Source organism: Protomyctophum bolini (assembly GCF_963924005.1).
Source record: "Protomyctophum bolini genome assembly, chromosome: 3".
Taxonomy (NCBI): Eukaryota; Metazoa; Chordata; class Actinopteri; order Myctophiformes; family Myctophidae; genus Protomyctophum; species Protomyctophum bolini.
The window spans coordinates 35219667-35239976 of record NC_137864.1 but is presented as its reverse complement, the minus strand read 5'-3'; the positions used below and the strand labels follow the sequence as shown (position 1 = coordinate 35239976).

Genomic DNA, 20310 nt, shown 5'->3' with positions numbered 1-20310 from the left:
TGGTGAACAGCAGCAGCACTCACAGTATGTGAGTGGAGCCAGTCAAATGATAGACAGACCCCCGATTTCCTATATTCTCCCAGAGCCCCAGACTGCTCAGACCATGATGTCATACATCTCTCTGGCCAATCAGCAGCTTCATTCCCAGGCATCTTACACTCATACACAAACAGAGCAGATACAGCAACAGCTGTCCTCAGCATCCATGCTTTCTGCCAGTGATCACAGCTCACCATTGCAGTGTTGTCACCAGACGGTCAACTCCCAGCCTGCACCACCTGCCACCATCCCTCCCACTTCCACCATCTCCCCTATAGCTGTCTGCCAAATCCCCCAGCATTCACTGGCCTCTATCCCTCCTGTGTCTGGTCCTCTGAATGGCACTGCTGTCACCATTTCACATGTAGCCCCTGCTATAGCCAGTAGTACCACTAGGACTGTGTCTGCTTCAAAGCAGCAGCCTGTCACCATTGCTGTTGCACAGCTCACCACCCCCCAGTGTCAGCCTGCCGCTCAGCTTGTTCCTGCCCAACCACCTCCGTCTACCAGTCAGAATCAACTCCAGTCTGCCCAGCCAGAAGAGCCAGAGGAGGCTGAGTATAAGGACCCTGGTATAGATAACATTCACATTCTGGATAAGAAGCTCCAATCGCTTTTTAAGGACCAGAGTTCTGCCTCCTCAGCGGAACCCTCTCAAAATGCTGACATACCCGCTCCCTCTGCTGGGACTATTTCCTCTCCACCTGGAGCAGCCACAGTACCTCCAATCAATCTCAGCTCAGAGGAACAGAGTACCATTGGCCCCACCGCAGCCTTAACTGCCACTCACCCTCCCCACTGTGATGCCAGGCCAGGGCTTTTGACTGAGGGCAGCAGTTCTATGCAGAGTGCCACTCCTCTAACACAGACGCAGCCTGTAGCTCAGTATCAACAGGCCCCAGTGGAGCAACCAGCAGGAACATCTGTATCAATACCACCTGGGGAAAGTTGCCTGTCAGATACAGCCTCTGGAAGTTGCCTGTCAGATGCCTCAGGTCTCAGTGATGGCTATGAGGGGAATTCTGCATCAGGATGCCGCCATGAGGGCCAACAACGGCGGTCCGTACGCAGCCGCTCTCGACATGACAAGACTGCCAAGGCTAAGCTCAATGTTCTCAATATTTCTAAGGGAGACAGAGTTGCAGAGTGCCAGTTGGAAACACACAACATGAAGATGGTGACCTTCAAATTTGATCTCGATGGTGATAATCCAGTGGAAATTGCACAGGTCATGGTTGAGAATGATTTCCTCCTGGAGAGTGAGAGGAATTACTTCATTGAGGAGGTCCGCAAGGTCATAGAACTGGCTGATGAGATAAGAGAGAGCATGAAAGGAGGCTTCACTCAGATGAGTGATCAGCAGCAACCAGAGGCAACCCCTACAGGCATTGCACCCAGCATTCCAGCCCAGGTGTTTCACTCAGCCGGACGCCGGTTCATAGTCAGCCCTGTTCCAGACTCACGCCTCCGAAACGGTCCCCCTACTGCTGCTAATACTTCATTTGTAGATGTCCCAGCTTGCCCAGTGAGTGTGGGTCTCTCCCTGTCTGCCCCTTCTAACACTGTGCAGCAAGTCTTCAGTGAGATGAAACAGACCCATGGAGAGAAATGCGCCACTGTCACCCCACCACTCACTGAGCCAGATATGAGTGTTCTGTCTTCTCAGGCTGGACTTGACCCAAATTCTAACCATGCCATGACTTCTCGGCAGGTCACATCTCCTGCCACCACTACCTTCACCCTGCCCATTGTGTCTGTCACCTCCATGTCAAGCTCCTCTCTCTCCCCAGCAGCTGGCAGGCTTATCCCTACATTGTCCCCATCGTCTGCACCCGCCACTGGTGATCTGAGTCCACAGTTGCAGCCTTGTCACCAAATGGTCCCCTCCCCCCCAGAACCATCTGCCACCATCCCTCCGCTCTCTTCCACAATCTCCCCTTCAGCTTTGTCCCATATCCCACCGCAATTACAGGCCTCTATGCTTCCTGTGTCTGGGCCTCTGCTGAGCAGTGCTGCTGTTTCTATTTCCTCTGTAGCTGCTGCTACAGCCAGTACAAGTGAGACTGTGTCTGTTTCAGAGCAACAGCCTGCCACCAGTGCTGTTGCCCAATACACCACCTCTTATCAGTCTGTTCCAACTTCCATCCCCGTCACTCAGCCTTCCCAACCACCACTTTCTACCAACCAGAACCAGGTCCAGCCCCTGTCCCAAGCCCAACCAGTGGAGCCAGAGGGTGTTGAACCCCAGAGTAAGGATCCCATTCATGCTCTGGATAAGAAGCTCCAATCCCTTTTTAAAGCACAAAGTGCCACCCCAACACATCCGCCAGAGGGCAGCTCCACTCCTCTAACACAGACACAGCCTGGAGCTCAGCAACAACAGACCCCTGTGAGTAGTGACCAAGCAGCAGCAGTGCAGCAGCCAGCAGGAACGTCTGTATTAGTACCACCCTGTGTGGAAGGTTGCTTGACCACTTCCCCTCCACCTGAAGTAGCCCTGATACCTCCAACCAATCTGGGTAATTTGAATGCGCAATTAGGGAGAGGCCTGAGCCCAGAAACTGTTCAGGTAGGCAATGAAGTTCCTCCTCCTGCAACAGGCTTCAGCAGGCTGGGGCGCTTCCAAGTCTCTGTTGCTAGTGATGATGCCAACAGCAGTATGCCAGATGCATCCAGATCATTTTCAATCTACTCTTCCTCTTCTCTATCTAGTCCAGAGGACACACTCCATTGGTCAACCTCTTTGTCCAAAGGAGTCCAGGGAAGCGAGACTATAGACAGAGTCTCCACTTCTCCCACCACTAGAGGCTTCCCGGGATCCACGAGTGCTAACGGCAACACAGAGCCCAACTTCAAAGTGGGCCGTTTCTCAGTAACATCAACTTCAGCTGTTAGTATTCCCTTTGAGCTAATACCTTCATTCCCTGAACCAGCTCAGTCCGAGCAACCACTTGTTAATTTGGATGCTGAATTGAGTAGCACTCTGAACCCAGAAAATGTTCAGGGATGCAATCAAGTTCCTCTTGTTACCAATAGTCCCAGAAGCAGCACCCCAGACCCATGCAATGTAGTCTCATCATCTGTCACATCTTCAGCCTCCTCTTCATTGTCCTCGCCCTCTAGTCTGGAAAACACCCTCCATCAGTCAACCCCTGTGTCCAATGGAGTGTGGGGTGGTGACACTACAGATGGAGGTTGCCGTGATTCCACCACTCCACCCACTCAGCGTACCACCACTGGGAGCTTCCAGGTGAGCGCCAAAGGCAGCATCGAGCCCAACTTCAAAGTGGGACGTTTCTCTGTAATGTTGACGTCGTCCGGTTTTAATCATGTCAGTACTCCTCCTTCAGAGCATATAGCTCCATTCCCCGTTAAGTTCCAGCAACCAGTGGATAATTTGGATGCCCAGGTGAGAGCTCTGAACCCAGAAACTGTCCAGGGATGCAATCAACTTCATCCTCCTGCAGCAGGCTTCAGTGGGATGGGATTCTTCCATGTATCTGTTGCTACTGATGATGCCAGCGCCAGTATCCCAGACCCATGCAGGACATCTTCAACCTCATCTTTGTGGTCTTCTCTCTCCAGTCCAGAGGACACCCTCCATCTGTCAGCTCCTCTGTCCAAAGAAGTCCAGGGAGGTGACACTATAGACGTAGTCCCCCCCATTTCCCCTACGCCTCCCACTCGGCCTACCACTACTGGACGCTTCCAGGTGTCCACGAGTGGCAGCACTGAGACCAACCTTAAAGTGGGACATCTTGCAGTAAATCTGACTTCAGCTGGTTTCGATCAGGTTTGTAGTCCCTCAGAGCTTATACCTCCATACCCTGGACCAGCTCAGGTTCAGCCACTGAGTAATTTAGATGCCCAGTCGAGTAGTGCTCTGAACCCAGAAAATGTTCAGGGATGCAAACAAGTTCCCACTCCCGCAGCAGGATTCAGCAGGTTGGGACGCTTCCAGGTCGTTGTTGCTCCTGATGGTGCCAGCAGTATACCAGATCCATCAAATGCAGTATCCTCTTTATCTGTCACATCCTCCTCTTCATCGTCACCTCTCTCCAGTCCAGAGAACACCCTCCAACGGTCAAGCCCTCTGTCCAAAAGAGTGCAGGCAGTTTCTGATACTCGTCTCAATCAGCCTACCACCAATGGACGGTTCCAGGTGTCCATGAGTGCTAATGCCAGCACCAAGCCCAAATCCAAAGTGGGCCATTTGTCAGTAATGGAGGCTCAGGCCACAGCAGTGGTCTCTAGTCCCTCCCAGAGCTCCAGTGTGCAGAATGGTCCCTCTTCAGCTCCCTCAGATCCCTGCAACCCTTGTCCCTCTTACATCAGCAGCAGTGATGAAGACGGCGACAACTCGGGTCCCGAGGATGAGGCTTTCCAAAGAGAAGTCAGCCGCCTCCGAGAGAAACACATGGTAGAGATTCAGACCCTGCAAGCTCGTCAAAAGGAGGAGAGAAATGTCCTGTGCTCACGGTTTGGTAAACCTCCCTTCGCTGTTCTCTCCCCTGTCGTGTCCATGACCAGTGGCCGACGCAGGCCTAAACGAAAAGGCAGCAAAACATCTCGCAGTAGAGTACAACCTAGCTCTATCCACACAGGTGGTGCAGGCAGCACCAGAGATCGGGTGAAGCCAAGGCCAGAATCACATTAACTTTGTGGCTCAGCCACCTGAAGCTGCTTTTTCCCCTCATGTCAAAAGGTGTGTTCAGACTTGGATGGTTAGAGCGGCGCGATTACATACAAAGTCAATGCAAAGACGAGAAGTTCCAGGAAATCTCTGCCATCTCAAGAACAGATTCTGAGCTGCGCTACTGAATCTCTAGTCAGGGGCATTCGGAACGTATATACATTGTTGTTAGTGGGAATACAAACATAGGTGCCACACCGGAAAAGGAGGGCTGAGGGCAACATCAAGTTATCTATACAGTCTATTGGGTGGCACCCCCAGAGGCAAAAGGCAAGGTGCTGTTTTTTCCTTTTTTGCCGATGGGCTCCTAGATTGGGTTGGATGTTGTACAATGTGTTATTTTTTACTGGTCCTTAAGCACCAAACTGTCATATTTTTCCATCCCTACAATTATTTGGATCTCAGGAACCGCAAGACCAAAATTGCCAAACTTAGCAGATATAGGTCCAAAGTCTCTGTCACTACTTGGGTTACAAAATCCATATCACTTGGCTTTATGGTGGCTACATATATACATTTTGGCTAAAACTTTTGTAAGTATTATACTGTGGATTGATTTGTTCCACATCTGTCTCAATAGGCCACACCCATTTTCATCTAGTTTTTCCACCATTTAGAATTTTGTCATCTGATTTTCGCTACTACCAATTTTGAGCATTATCTGGACCGAGCTGGGGGGAAAAACATAGTTCTGATGACTTTTTAATATGACTTTAAACATATACTGTATATGTTAAGTTATACACTTTTACACTTATAAATCTAAATTGCCAAACTGGTGCACGCAGTTATATGGCCTAGCTTTGCTGCATTGTCCTGGATATTCTGTCACTAGAGGGGCACCACAAATACCAAAAATGCATGAATAGCCTATCTGGTAATTAGCTGCACAGCTGTGTTTTTATTTACTTAATTAATAGCCTACAGGCCAGGAGGTGAAGACTATAATTTTGCCTCTGTCCGTGTGTCTATCTCAAACACGTACTGTTGGACTGATCTGTATCAAACTTTGCTGAAGGGGCCCATTTAAAAGAAAAAAGGCAAAATGACATCCAATCTTTTCCAAATTTGAGGAGTGCCATAAATCTGTTTGTGTTTGTTGCAGAAACATGACAATGGCCAGCAAACCATAAAAAAATATTCTGGGGCCTATAAAACAGTCAACCCCAAACTGTCATATTCTACACTGTATATCCACTCACAGCTCCTGCTGCTGCCTGCAAGCCCCTTTCCTATGTCCAATTCATTGTATAATATTTGGCCATGATTGGTAAAAAGGGGAGTGGTTTCTAAGCATATAATCGTTTAATCAATATTGCAGTCAAAACGTCCAAAAAAAGTATTTAAATTTCACTTTAAGTTGGTTTGTAGGTTTCATATACCTCGCGGCAATGCCATCACCAGTGGACATCAGGTTTACCGGTGAAATTATTCTTTTGTACATTATTTGTACTGTAAGCTCCCATTTCCCCCCACTAACCCCAGATGGCTTCATTGAGGAGTTCAAAGAAAATATAGTCACGCACACGCCGAGCCAAACTGCAAAACAGCAGAATCATGCAAAACAAGAAGAGGCCTAGCAACTCACTAAAGCTCATATTTTATAATAGCCAACAGCTGCTGCTGTAAATAAAATTGGAGCGAAGGCCTATTCTTGTTTAATATCGAGGATATTAGCAGGGGTATGTTAGTCTATATAGGCTATTATAGTCCCTGGACTATGTATGCACTTAGGCAGGCCATATCAGCCATGTTCTCTTTCTGCAGGTAGAATTGTCAAGTCTCTCCACTCTGCAACACCCTGGCCTTGCAGTGACAGTTTTGACTGCTCCCAGGGTGACATTTGGAGATCTCCACTCCATGCATCATGCCACAAATAGGACTTCATAGCATCATGGCACCACTGTGCCATGAAGAAGGCCGAAAGGCCGAAACGTTGGTAACTAATAAATATACAGCATCGTGGCTACGAGTGTGCAGCCTTTTTCTCTTTTTTAACACTGTGCCCCCACACATAGAATTGTCTGAGTGTATCAGGCCTCTTCATCAATCTCAGCATCATTGGCATAGCAGGTGCCACCCCGGTGTCTCTCTCTCTCTCTCTCTCTCTCTCTCTCTCTCAAACCCTGAATCAAACTTGTGACATCCTCAACTCAAACCAACCCCAGGTAGGCCTATTTACTATTGACAACATAAAGTATACAGATATTTATTTTCTTTCTAATGCCCAGTGCACACACACAGTTGTGTTGTAGTTCACATGAACACACACCAGACCTCACAGGAACACATAAAACAGGTTATTTGAAGACTTATACATGGGTAGAACTTTTGCCTCATTTGCTCAACTGCAGGAAAAGTATAGACTCCCTAGGAGTGACTTTTTTAGGTTTCTACAGGTTAGGAACTATATCCGTAACTTTTCTCCCACTTTTGAGAGAGATACACCTTCATCCCTAGATAGGTTCCTTCTTAATAATACAGTACCAGACGTAAGGGTGTCACATCTTTATGAATCATTTCAAGTGGCAAATCTACCTACTACATCAGCTATTAAGCTGGCATGGGAAAATGAACTGGGGACTTCAATCTCAGACGAGCTCTGGGAAGACAGCCTTGAAGAAATTAATGCGTGCTCTATCAATTCCAGACATTGCCTTATCCAGTTTCGTGTCATACATAGACTCCATTATTCAAAATTAAAATTACATAACATATACCCAGATATTTCTTCGCATTGTGACAAATGTAATACAATAGATGCAAATCTTCTTCATAGCTTCGCCCTTTGCCCTCGGATACAAAGATATTGGATTAAGATATTTGAGACGCTCTCTGATATTTTGAGTATTCATATTGACCCCGATCCTGTACTAATAATTCTCGGTTTGTCAGACTCCATGCCTATGTTGACGAAAGCACAGAAACAACTCTTCTCATATGGTCTGATTACAGCGAAAAAACTAATTCTGACACACTGGAAGAAGGAAGAGGCTCCTGCATTTAAGCACTGGTTAAATGAAATGACTAGTACACTTCATCTTGAGAGAATAAGGTATTTCCTGAGAAACAGGGAGAAACAGTTTGACCAGACCACAGAAAACCCACTGAATGTTCAAAGTTCATTTTTTGGGTGTAATTGAGGTCATAAAACCTAAAAGGAAAACGAAATAAATGAAAAATGAATGTCATGAAACCTTTAAGAAATAGGCTACTTCAATCAATGGTAACAAGACAACTCACCCTTTTTACCCAAACGTGAAGAAAACTCACCAGTTTTCCAAAAACATCAAGTTTGTACAAAAAATATAGAAAAAAGGTAAACATAAAAGGTTTTTAGAAATAGGCCTACATCAATTTGTACAAAAACTATAGAAAAAAAGTTGTCATATCTAAAATGTATCTAAGGTCACTTGTAATTTCTCACATGCTAATATGTAATTAGCAGTAGCCATCATCATTGTTGGGGGGGGGGGGGTGTCAATACAACTATTCAGATGTAATTCAGTCAGTAGGCCTATGAACTGTGATTGATCATACATGTTATTTCACACTAGGGTACATTTAAAAAGAAAGCAGACCAAAAAGCACTAAGACTTGTTTACATTAGGGTATTTCGGTTTCAATTTAGACGTAAAGATATACACTTCTATGAAATGAACTCAGGAAATCATCATATAAAGAACTAAATAAATAAAGGGGAAAATGTATCCAGTAATGTAAAAAAGGCGTGAATTTAGAACTAATGGTGACATAGTTCCTATTGGATATTGAAGTAGGCTGACCACAGTGTTGCAGATGCAGTAGTGTAGCAATAAGCAACTCTGACGTACAGTATTACTGCAGAGTGCAGACATAGCTACCATTTGGACCAACGCAAATAAGCCAAGTAGCCAGGTGCCTATTAAATGGGGGTAGCACCCGCAGTTTCATTAAAGAGGATATTTCCAGAGCACTTAACCTGCCAGTTATAGGTAAAGAAACGTTGAATATGTGTATGTGTGTATGTATGTGTTTGGTTCCAAAACACCCCAGATAATTACCTGCAGGAAAGTGAAGGCTCGTTTGAGAAATATTAAGAACAATCAAAGCATTAATGTCCATTTATTGGAAACACCCAAGTTGAGCTCTTCTATGATTAAAGCGCCAAACGCCCATAGCAGATGTACCCATCATAGGGATGGATGCAGTGGAATTAGGAGTCCTAATTGGCGGAGACCAATATTGGAAAATGGTCACAGGAAAAATGGAGAGACTGAATGAAGGACTACCGGTAGTTGCACTGGAAAGTGTATTTGGATGGCTGGTGCAAGGAGAAGTCACCACGCTAAATATCATAACTGAAGTTGTGGACATAATTGAAGTCAATCAATCAAAACAGATTTGCCTGCCAGTGCCATTAATACCCACTAGATGGCAGTGTAGACTATCACAAACTATGAGCATAAAGGGTCCCCCCCCCCCTCACACACACTTCCAGACTGAGTTACTCCGCCCCTCCGCCCCCGCAGCAGCAGGAACGTCACATTAGTAAACACGGAAGCTGGTGAGATTTGAGAATTAGTATTTCGTTCCCTTACCTGGCTCCAGCTGTATTCATCCTTTCATCTTCAAATCAGCAGTATCTTCTCTACTGCGCTGACACATTTATCACATGTCTGTTCTTTCAGCCGACGAAGAGTTGGTCAAGCAATGGGAAAGGTCAGAAGACAGTTGTTTTTGTGTAGGCATTATGTCTACTTGTCTTGTACACAACTACACATACACCACGACCACGTCCACCGCACATTGCAACTAATTCTTCCTGCCTGCTTCCAAGACACCTTGCGCCTGCGGTCTGGTCTGATTTAATGAGGTCACGGTGTTTCTTAGCCGCAATTTTCAACTTTTATACTGCCTGGGATGAATCTTCCATTGACTCGATCCCCACTCATCCAATTTGCTTTTGCGATTTGCTCGAAGTTAAACTCACCAACATTTCAACTCTAGGCCAAGCTATAGCCCCGCTTGGAACCCTAAGTAAAGTTTCTGAGCGGGGCTAGGCCAAGCTTGAATTATCCTCTTTCAATCTGTCAAGCTTTTGTTTCATAAAAATCCACCGTAGACATGTTATGAACTACTTTCTGTCAAGAAATGCTGTGCAGGTGATTCTAACATGTCTACGGTGGATTTTTATTAAACAAAAGCTTGGCAGATTGAAAGAGGATAATTCAAGCTTGGCCTAGATCGCAAAAGCAAATTGGTTGAGTGGGGAGGAGGGTATTGCAACTTGCGGCTGTAGTGAAAGTTGTCGCCTCATAGCACTTTGAATAGACAACGTTTGTCAAAGGTAGTGATGTCCTGAAGAAGCAGAGTTAAGTGCCAGCAGGCTCACCCTGACAGATATGATTCAATAGTTATTTAATGTATACATTCACCTTGCCAACTTTCAGACTGTACTTCAGAAGCAGAAGAAACAAATCAATTAACATAAATTATAGTTATATGAGTAACTGGAACAGTGGAACCCTGAGAATTAACCACTGTTTAAGATAAATATTAATTTTATATTTGATTTTATTATTTATTTATTTTACAAATGAGGACATCATATAATATATTATGACGATAATATTTTGTAATTACATTTAACGCCCAATATTTCTACAAATAGGTACAAAACCTGCTATTGTGTTTGGGTGCCCATTTCCCTAGTGCCCACTAGTGCCAGAATGTTTTGGTGCCCACCCTTCCTGTTACTGTGATGAATAGACCGATAGACATTTTGGGGATAAACAAGAACAAATTGATGGGTACATTTACGTCTAGTAATGATGCACAGTGCTAAAATCATGTATACTTTACATTATTTCAGACCATTTTCCGAAGCATACATAAATATTCTTTACGTTTTTTACGTTTAGGATAAAACAGCCCACTGGACCAGTATGCGTACTAAGTCGATTAAGACCGATTCTACATGTCTAACATTCTAACAGTTTTCTGAAAAACGTATGTTGCTATATTAGTGGTGCTCAAACTTATGTCGACACTCCTGTTGTATGTGCAGTGAGCAGGCCACGTTGAGGAAGCAGCTAGTGGAAGAGGACACCGAAGATTGGCAGAGGAGTCCAGAGTTCTCTGGTCTACAAAGAATTGGTGGGGTGGACCTGTCCTTCATCAAAGGGGACGATGTCAATGCCTGTGCCCAGCTTGTGGTGCTGAGCTACCCTGACCTGGAGGTGAGTGAGACTCATTCACTACTAAAGCCTCACTGCTAATTAATATCATGTCAACCAATTGTGTGTCAGAGTTCAAACCTGTGACACGCTGTCAGGCTGCATTGCAGCCTACAGTGTAGGTACCCGCCTGCCCGGACCACTACGCTAGCCGCCCCGGGCCTACCTACCTTTATTGACCCTGTGTGAGAAATTCAGGTGTGTGAGAGTGGGAGAGACTTGATTGAATATCATAATATGAAAATAATTATCGTCTGTTCTATCAGAACTGTTCTAGCTGTTATTTTACTTTACCCAGTCATTAGTTATATATACATACTGTATATATAATAGGCATCACTGATGTATAAAAAAGTATTGTGCCAATATTTTGTGAAATCACCAATAGGCATATTGTCACAATAAAAATAGCAATATTTAGATATTTGATCCATAATCCATATAACACCAACCCTAATCTCAGTTCTAGCATAAGCATCTTAATAAACATACGTAACATGAAGCCCTAAAGCTCTAAATTAGCTCTAATTCAATTCCTGTTCAGTCTTGAGTAAAAGTAATCCTGAGTGTCAATTTGTGCATGGCTTTCCGAAATGACATCATAGGCCATCCAAGTCTGTTTGTCGAGAGCCTAATTATAGATTTCCTGTAAATTTTATGGTTTTAAACATTTGTTAAAAAAAAAAAAAAAAAATTATGCCAGCCTATGGTCTTTAATGTTTGTTTAGGATAAATTATGATGTAATTTGTGTCCGCCAAGTCTATGGACTTTAATGTTTGTTTGGGGTAATGATTGACAATGCAAGACGTCATCTCGTAAATACGTTGTGTAATACATTTATTTCATTTTTCACGGACATGAGAACATCAACATGAACCCAAAAATCTGGGTGCACTTCACACGAGTGTGATTTTTATTTAATGTTCTTGTAATGCAGGCAGCCTTACAGATCCATTTCCCCTGCCTTCCATCTACGTGTACCTTATCATGGGTTGCTGCTGGGCTCTGTAGTCCTTCATAATTAATGAGTTTTGTCAGCATATTTTGTTGGTACGTGATTCATTTCCATGGTAATATACTGTACAACAAAGTTTAATGAAATGTACTTTGGAATAGGATTTCCAAATATGTGACTTAGGTCCTACTCTACCTCTGACAGTGAGGTCCATTTGCAACACATTTACTAATGGTACAGTAAAGGATAGTCTATTATTTAGCAATGCTGTTGAATTCAAAACCTAGATATCAGCACAATGTTCGGTCCATATTTAGTTTTCCACATTATTCTATTGGCTTGCTCTCCAGTTTTTCATGAAAAGTAAGATTTGAATAGGGCATTATTCTTTAAAACTTATACACATGCAGTGATCCGGGGTTAAACGCGGTTAAACGTATTTAAACAAATGAAAAGTGTCAGCTCATGTCAGGAGCCTTGGACACACCAACAGTATCAATCACACTGTATGTAGCCTATTTGAACGTCTCATTAGACAGAGATGACAAGGTGAACAGTGACCAAATAAAGTCATCTTGTCTTTCTGGAAATGTTTTCTACTGCTGTGTGGTATACTAGAAGTCTCTTAATCAGCGACTGTTTCAGAGCAACAAACAAAAATGATACTTGCCTGTAGTTTACCAAAGCATTCCCTTAACTTTCTTTAGTTAAGGGAACTTAGTTTTAAGTTGACCCTTTTAGTTTAGCCAAGCTGGGTCCCACAAAATTGATTGTTGCATACCGGTATGCTGTTTTTACTTTTTATTCTTATTTCTTGCCATGCTTTTAACCCTGGCTGTAAGCACTCAGAGATTCGTGATAATGTAAAGTGCTTTATAAATAAAATGCATTATTATTATTATTATGTAATAAAAGGCCATCGTTACCCAGCTAATAGCAGCATATGTTGGTCCATCAAATCTACTCCACTTTGTGTCTTGTGGCACATATGGCCACAGAGCGCTTCCAATTTTCATGGTCAATATCTAAACTGTGCATATCAAAAATGACCCACTGTTTGTAATCTGCCCCCCACCCCCGCTTCCCAGGTGCTGTATGAGGACACTAAGATGGTTACACTCACTGCGCCGTACATCGCTGGCTTCTTGGCTTTCAGAGAGACCCCATACCTCCTGGAGGCCCTGCAACGTTTAGAGAAGAGCCAACCCGCTCTTCTGCCTCAGGTCTGCTAACAACGTGAATACCAGGGCCCTTCAATACAGCTCAATTGCATTTAAAGTCATTTTAACATGTAGACTAGAATTATTTCTTTTTTGCATAATAGTAAAAAAAAATAAAAAAAAGCACAGATAGCAGATCAACAAGCTTACACTTTGTGATGCGTTGTAACTTGTAAGCTTAGATCAGCTATTTCCAGTATACAGTATTAATGTATAAAATTATTAAATATGTCGGACTGTAATGTCTTTGTAATATCTGCCCTGCAATTTATTATTACGAAGCCTTAAAGGCAATCTGAAATCTAATTTGTATTCATATTGTCCAATGTGCAACGTAAAAAACACAATTAAATTGTTATTTGCAATTATTTGTGTGACAATTAATCGTCAACTTCAATTGGAATCATGACAGCGCTAGTAGAGTGGACTGCTTCTGTCTTGCATTTTTGTCATTCTTTTATGCTAGTTTTAGACAGGGTATCTCTTTTGTCAACACATTGTAAAAATAGGCAGTGCTAGAGCGCTATAGTTCAGCATCCAGATCCAGACCATGGATACCTCCCTTGCTCCCTTACTTCATCCCATAGAATGAAAATAAATGTATAGAATGAATATGTCCATTCATAGCAAAACTGTGCTTCCATGTCAGACACAGAGTCTGAAGTAATCCATCTGTGTTGGCTTTACATTTTCCACAGCAATACAGTAAGTGTCATCAGGGTTCCTAGCAAAGTCAGTGGCTGTGACAAAAGAAGTACAGAAATTGCGCTAATGACCTATTTATACTATTTGTTCTACATCTACACACTTAATTTTGTAATTTGTCCTTCCACAGGTGGTCTTAGTAGATGGAAATGGTCTCTTCCACTACAGAGGTGAGTGTGGCTGTTAATAATTGTGTACAGTAGGTTTACATTCCTGATATGATATCCTCCTTTTGATTTAAGCCTGGCTTTCATATAATGTGTGTTGTGTACTGTACTGTTGGTGGCCACCCTTGTTTGTAGTACCCTGCTGTCTTTCTTTTCCTTTGCTCTGTATGTTGGTCAGGTCAGGTTTTTATCCATGTTTCCTCAGCCCTAGCGCTGATACAGATGATATACCTATGATTCCCCTCTGCCATGGAAAATATAGGCTCAAATAAAGGCTTAATTGCAAATTATTTCAGTTGTTCTGTCTTGGAAAAGGTTTTGACTTACTTTGATGTTGGGGCCTTGATGAGGGCTGGACTGAAGTGGTCTTAACTACACGTTTTGGAACTAAACAATGCTGTTGTATAACCTTCCAGAGTTTGGCCTTGCTTGTCATCTTGGAGTCCTGACAGAACTTCCCTGTGTAGGCGTGGCCAAGAACCTACTGCAGGTGCATGGTGTGACCAAGAGTGAGGAGCACCAGTCACAGGTGAGAGCATCAGTACTCCAGTAGACCATTTGTTGTACCGCTTTGGGCATGTAGCTGAAGATTGAAGATGGTTAGGGCCGGTGCCAATAAGCTGTAATCCTGGGTGCTACTCTCAACCTGGGGAGAGCCCTGGACTGAACTCATGCTTCCTTCAATGCATGAGGAGTTAGCAGGCCGCTTCTTATCACCTGACACAGGGGAGTTTCCCCAGTAGGACAGCGTGTGGAAAGGAACTGGTTGTTCCTTTCCCTCGGATCAGGCGCCCCGGCTGACCAGGGGGAGGCAGTATAGAGAGTAGAGACTAGGATTACTGCATGAAGTTACCCTAGAGGATGCAGGGAGAACATGCAAACTCCGCACAGAAAGGCCCTTTTGCCAACCCCACCTAGGGTATGGGCGCTGATGACGCGGAGGAGAGAACACCCCCAGCTCCCACAGCGTCACTAGCGGGATTCTAGCTGTGTGGTGACAGTGCTACCGACTATTTGGCTGTTGTGGATCCCCCATAGGGTCGCCACAAATGTGAAAAGTTGAACCGTATGTCGTCAACACTATTTCACCCCCACAGCTTCCTATGGCCCATGGGACAGCTGCAATCCACAACATACACAGCCCTGGGTACTTGGGTAGGCAATCACCCATCCTGTCATACACAAACAAAGGACTGAAGTGGGTGGGGGTCTTATACTGTACGTTAATAACACATCAGCAGCACCCAGATTCTTTTATAGCCATATCGGGAGATTTTAACCACGTCTATGTCCATTTTTGGGAGGGGAAAGCGGCTGGCCCCGACAAGACGTGTCCAAGGTTACTGAAGGTCTGCGCAACCAGGCGGTCGCGTGCACGCAACCTCACCCTTTAGGGCGTCTTACTGGTATACTGTAGACTCTACAGTATACCAGTAAGACATACTCTACAGTGTAGAGTATGTAGAAAATCTTCACCGCCAACTTGGCGCCAAGTAAAAACACCAAACACAGTTGGCTAGTTTGAAAATTGCTGCTTTCACATGGTTTTCCTTGTGGCAGAGAGAGAGGTCACATTGACAGGAAAAAGGAAAGAAAGTTCAGAGCTCAGAGGGGAATATGTAATATCTGTGAGTAAAAACTATGAGTGTTAAGTAGAACTCTTGAGTGTCTTACCAACTAACATTCATACTGCGAGTGTGTGTGTGTGTGTGTGTGTGTGTGTGTGTGTTCATTCATGTGTTACTGTTTGACGGTGTTAGTTTTGTTACAAGCCAAGTTTTGAATACAAATCAACTTGGAACAAATGCCTGTTAGTCAAAGCATACCTGTGGGAAAGCAAAATTTGGGTTTCATTAATATGCAAATGTTCATTTCGTTGCAGTCTGGAGCCTCAATGACCTGTCAGGGAAAGGAAGAAAAACAAGTAGAAGTTAATTGTGTGTTATGAACAGATGTCTGGCTGCTGTACATACGACAGCAGGCTCAGCAAATTAACTTCGGCCTGACTCTGAGGTTGCAGGATAGGGGAGGAGCACACACCAGTGATAGAGAGGTGCTGCTGACCATTATGATGAAAGTACAAGTGTGAACTGTGAAGGAAGGCAGTCGCACACTTGTAGCCTTGCAAGAATAATTCAATGTAAGGTTACCAACGTTTTGACATAAGTCGTCTTCGGGGTATTGAGAGACACAACATCTCAACAGCCATTAATAGCAACATTCAGTGATGCTTAGGGCACAACTTAGCCTTGTTGAAACCTAGGGGAAAAAATGTGTTGACTAGTGGGAATCGATGTGCGTGCAAAGATTCCCAGCAATCGGCGGATTTGGCGCTGCACCCCCACACATTTTGGAAGCCAATCATAAAATGTGACAGATACGTCTTGATCACATGACTACAAAGATAATATATACCGATTTGCGTGAGATTTGGACAAAATCGGTAGGTGAAGTAGCAGAAACTGTGTTTTTAAAGAAAATAGCAGGGAATAATATTAGCTAGTTCTTAATAGCTTTATACACACACACAATGTAGCTAGTAACAATCTGTGAAGCTTCTACAACACCCTATTGAAATGTGGACTGTGGAATAGAAAACCCTCTAATCCTTCTGGGACCACTCCAAGCAGCATCACCATGGTATCCTCTGAAATATTTTGACCAAAAACAAGTACAAAGTCTCTTATACAGTAGCTGTAGATATCTGAAAAAGTTAAAGTGTCTTTGAGGAAGACCCTGAAGTCCCACCTGCACATCACAGAAATTGAAAGGTGTTGCAATTAAGTCCCAAGAACAGTTGCCATATGAAGACACATGTGCTCTCTCATATTGTGCCCTCCGATTTAATTGTTGCCATGATATTACTCTGGGCTTAAAGTTCTCAGTCCTGGGGACTGATTTCAGTCCTGAGGATTTCATAGGGGTCATTTTATGAGATGCAAAAAAACATTTTCAGTCATGGGATTTTCTTTGCTTTAAGCCCTGTATTACTGCTGTCTTTCCTCTTGCATACAGTACATGGTTCTAAGACCCACACATCCTCTTCTTACTGAGTAGAAGAGTGTTCCTCCAGCCTCTGACCCTTTCAACACTCTCTCTCTGTCTCTCTCTGTCTCTTCTCTCTGGCTGTCTCTCTCTCTGTCTCTCTATCGCTTTCTCTCAGCACCATTAACACAGGTGATTGACAGGGAAGAGATGAAAAACAGAGACCTGTTTTTCATCTCTTCTCTGTCAATCACCTGTGTTAATGCACAGGCTAACAAGGCTGCAGCCCAGGAGTCAAAAGCTCCAGGAGGCCTGGCGCACGCACATTTCTTTACATTTGTTTGCACTGCAAACTGAAAAGGTATTTGCGACGTGTTCTTTTGTGTGGGTGTGTGGACAATGGACATAGAAGGTTTCTGCCCGACAGTGATAATGTGCACATCAGCCATGGCCCCAGGTCCTCTGTGGCTGCTTCTGGCACTGCCTGGCTGTCTCCCTAGTGACTCGTCCTGTGTTGTAATCAGTCATAGAAGTGCAGACATCGCATCCATCATGGAGGCTAAGCTGCCTTCATCTTTTTGGCCCATAATGCACAGCACACCTGTGAATACCAGTCTGGTGTGGTGCAATTGGCATTGCAATCTGCCTTTGACTGTGGAGAAGACGAGCTTTAGTTTCTACTGAAAAAAAAGACTATTCTCATGTCATGTCCAAAACAAACATTAAAGTCCCTAGACTTGGCTGGCAAACGATTTACATCATAAGTGCTCTAAACAAACTCTCATAGACTTGGCCCATACCCATAGATGTAATCTTCAAAAGCCATGTATTGGAGTGTCTATCTTAATTAAAAAGAAGTTCATGATATCTCGGAGTTAGACGACTGAGGTCAATGAAACGCATAAGTAGTCCTCTAGATTATATAGCCTTTTTATTTATGTTTTTAAATATTTGCCCTCTGGCAAGTGCAAGTGATTTTAAGACTTTGACAAATGTACAGTATGTGGCATGTTTAATCCTATGACTACGAACCCAGGGTATTGGCCTTACTGCTAAGTACCATTTTCCAAAATAATACTGAGGGTTGATTGATTTCCAAGGAAGCCGCTTGGTTCCATTCATTTCAGAACAATATGATGATCTTACAGAGATTGGAAACTTGCTTGAGATAGTTAATCTAACATAGTAATATCATTGTGAAGGTAACCCAGTGGCCTTTCCTCTAGTTCCCCTTTAGGACAAAATGTCCACTTGCACACATGATATCTCAAAAACGAATGGAGAGATTAGCATGAAGATTGTCATTTATGTACAACATATGGCCCGAAGCTATGAATATAATAATGACATGCTGGTATGGTCCTTTAAACTGCAATTTAGAACTTGTTTTTCATGGAATACATTTATATTTTATTAGTCTACATGGTATTGTATGGTATTTTAGTACAATATAACTCCCCTCTTTTTTGAGCAGTAGATGTTTGGTTTCCCATGCGGGAGTCCTGGGTTCGACTGCCGAGTGTTTATAGTGGATGTCCGGTTTGTTATACGTTTGTTTTCTTCTCCTCCACAGATAGCTGCACTGCAGAAAGGAGGAGACTGCTTCCCACTCACAGCAGCCTCAGGAAAAATACTGGGCAAGGTGTGTAAGCTGACAGACACAAACAATAATAAAATAAAATTAAAACTCTAATGGAGTTGTTGCTGACCCCCCCCTCTCTCTCTAGGCCCTGCGTAGCTCAGACAGCAGTACTAAACCCGTGTATGTGTCTGTCGGCCACAAGATCAGTCTGGACACAGCAGTACGCCTCACATACTCGTGCTGTCGCTATCGAGTTCCTGAGCCCATCAGACAGGTATACACACACACACACACACACACACACACACACACACACACACACACACACACACACACACACATTTTCTTTGTGCGTGTTCTGTTCAGTCTTCTATCACTCACTGTGAGACACTGAGATAGTCACATTAGCAAATCTGACAGGTAAAATGAGCTCTGCAGACTACATGCTTCCTTGCATTGGTGCATGTGTTCTTATGTGAAGTCCACTTTATGAAGAGTTGTTTGTTGCTTGACGAGTTTCACAACAATACGTCTTGAGTGTATTCAGCTTTTAACTTTCTGTACAGCACTTTGTAAAGCTTGCGTTGTGAAATGTGCCATATAAATAAAGTGGATTGGATTGGATTGGAGACACTACTCTTTCCAACATTCACACAGCTGTTCTGGATCACACAGCTGTCCTGACATCTGTTGCCTTCTGTTACTTTGTATTCATCATCTAAGATGTTGTACTTCATGAAAAAAATTATAAAGTAAGTGTAAGTTATAGGTAGATCTCTCTTCCTTCCGTCTCTGATGGGTGATTGTCCTCCAGCCACTAGGCGGTGCTGTTCTCCCACAGTTTAACCCATTTTGGGCGGGAACCCATTTTGGTTTTAGCATTATGTTATGCTTTAGCTATTGAAAAATAGCAGATCTACAAGCTCTACGAGCTTGTAGGTCTGCTATTTTTGAAAAATCGAAGAACCACTGACATAGAAACATAGCTTTTTCAGAAAACTGTCAGGATGTAGAAGACATTTTTAGAATCTGATCTCAGGTCAAAATGGGTTAAGGGCTCTTTTTCTCTAGTCTGCTTTTCCAAACAAGCTGCACTGAGGACATTCATAGCCATGCAATCCATCACTTTGATCTCACACGCAGACACACAATTGCAAAAACAAAATAATAATAATAAAAGACTAAACAAGCTAAAACACAAATCGATGCATGCTTGTGCCTGACTGAACGCACACGCGCGCGCCGCGCACACACACACACACACACACACACACACACACACCACTGACGGTTTTAGCCAGGGGTAGTGTCCACTGTGTGTTCATTTCATCAAGCCGATGTGTTTAGATGGCGAGAGGTTATACCAGCAGTAGGAACACCATGGAGGAGCACACAGTACAAATCTCACTCGCAGTATGAAGGTTAGTTGTTAAGACACTAAAGAGTTCAACTTAACACTTTTTACTCAAAGATATTACATAATCCCATCTGAGCTCTGAACTTTCTTTCCTTTTTTCTGTAAATGTCCTTTCTTTCTTTCTTTCTTTCTTTGTGACCTCTCTCTCTCTGCCACAAGGAAAACCATGTGAAAGCAGCAATTTGCAAACTGTGTTTGATGTTTTTACTTGGCGCCAAGTTGGCGGTGAAGATTTTCTACATACTACAGTATACCAGTAAGACGCCCTAAAGGGTGAGGTTGCGTGCACGTGCCCGCTCCCGCCTGGTTGCGCAGGCCTTCAGTAACC

At 43.7% G+C, this 20310-nt stretch overlaps 1 protein-coding gene across 4 annotated transcripts in view; it reads left to right on the top strand.

Moving 5' to 3' along the window:
• Positions 1–9268: 9268 nt before the first annotated feature.
• LOC308311482 (endonuclease V-like) overlaps positions 9269–20310 on the top strand; it is a 78631-nt gene continuing 67589 nt past the window's right edge. For 3 of the 4 annotated variants that reach the window (XM_080758169.1, XM_080758167.1, XM_080758168.1), the window contains exons 1-7: positions 9269–9433; positions 10782–10953; positions 12995–13129; positions 13962–14001; positions 14415–14527; positions 18557–18625; positions 18711–18839. In XM_080758169.1, the coding sequence (XP_080614295.1) occupies positions 9387–9433; positions 10782–10953; positions 12995–13129; positions 13962–14001; positions 14415–14527; positions 18557–18625; positions 18711–18839 (705 nt within the window). In that variant the 5' untranslated portion in view covers positions 9269–9386. Of the gene's footprint in view, positions 9434–10781; positions 10954–12994; positions 13130–13961; positions 14002–14414; positions 14528–18556; positions 18626–18710; positions 18840–19912; positions 19987–20310 lie in introns of all 4 variants that reach the window. The other variant, XM_080758166.1, reaches the window with a different exon arrangement.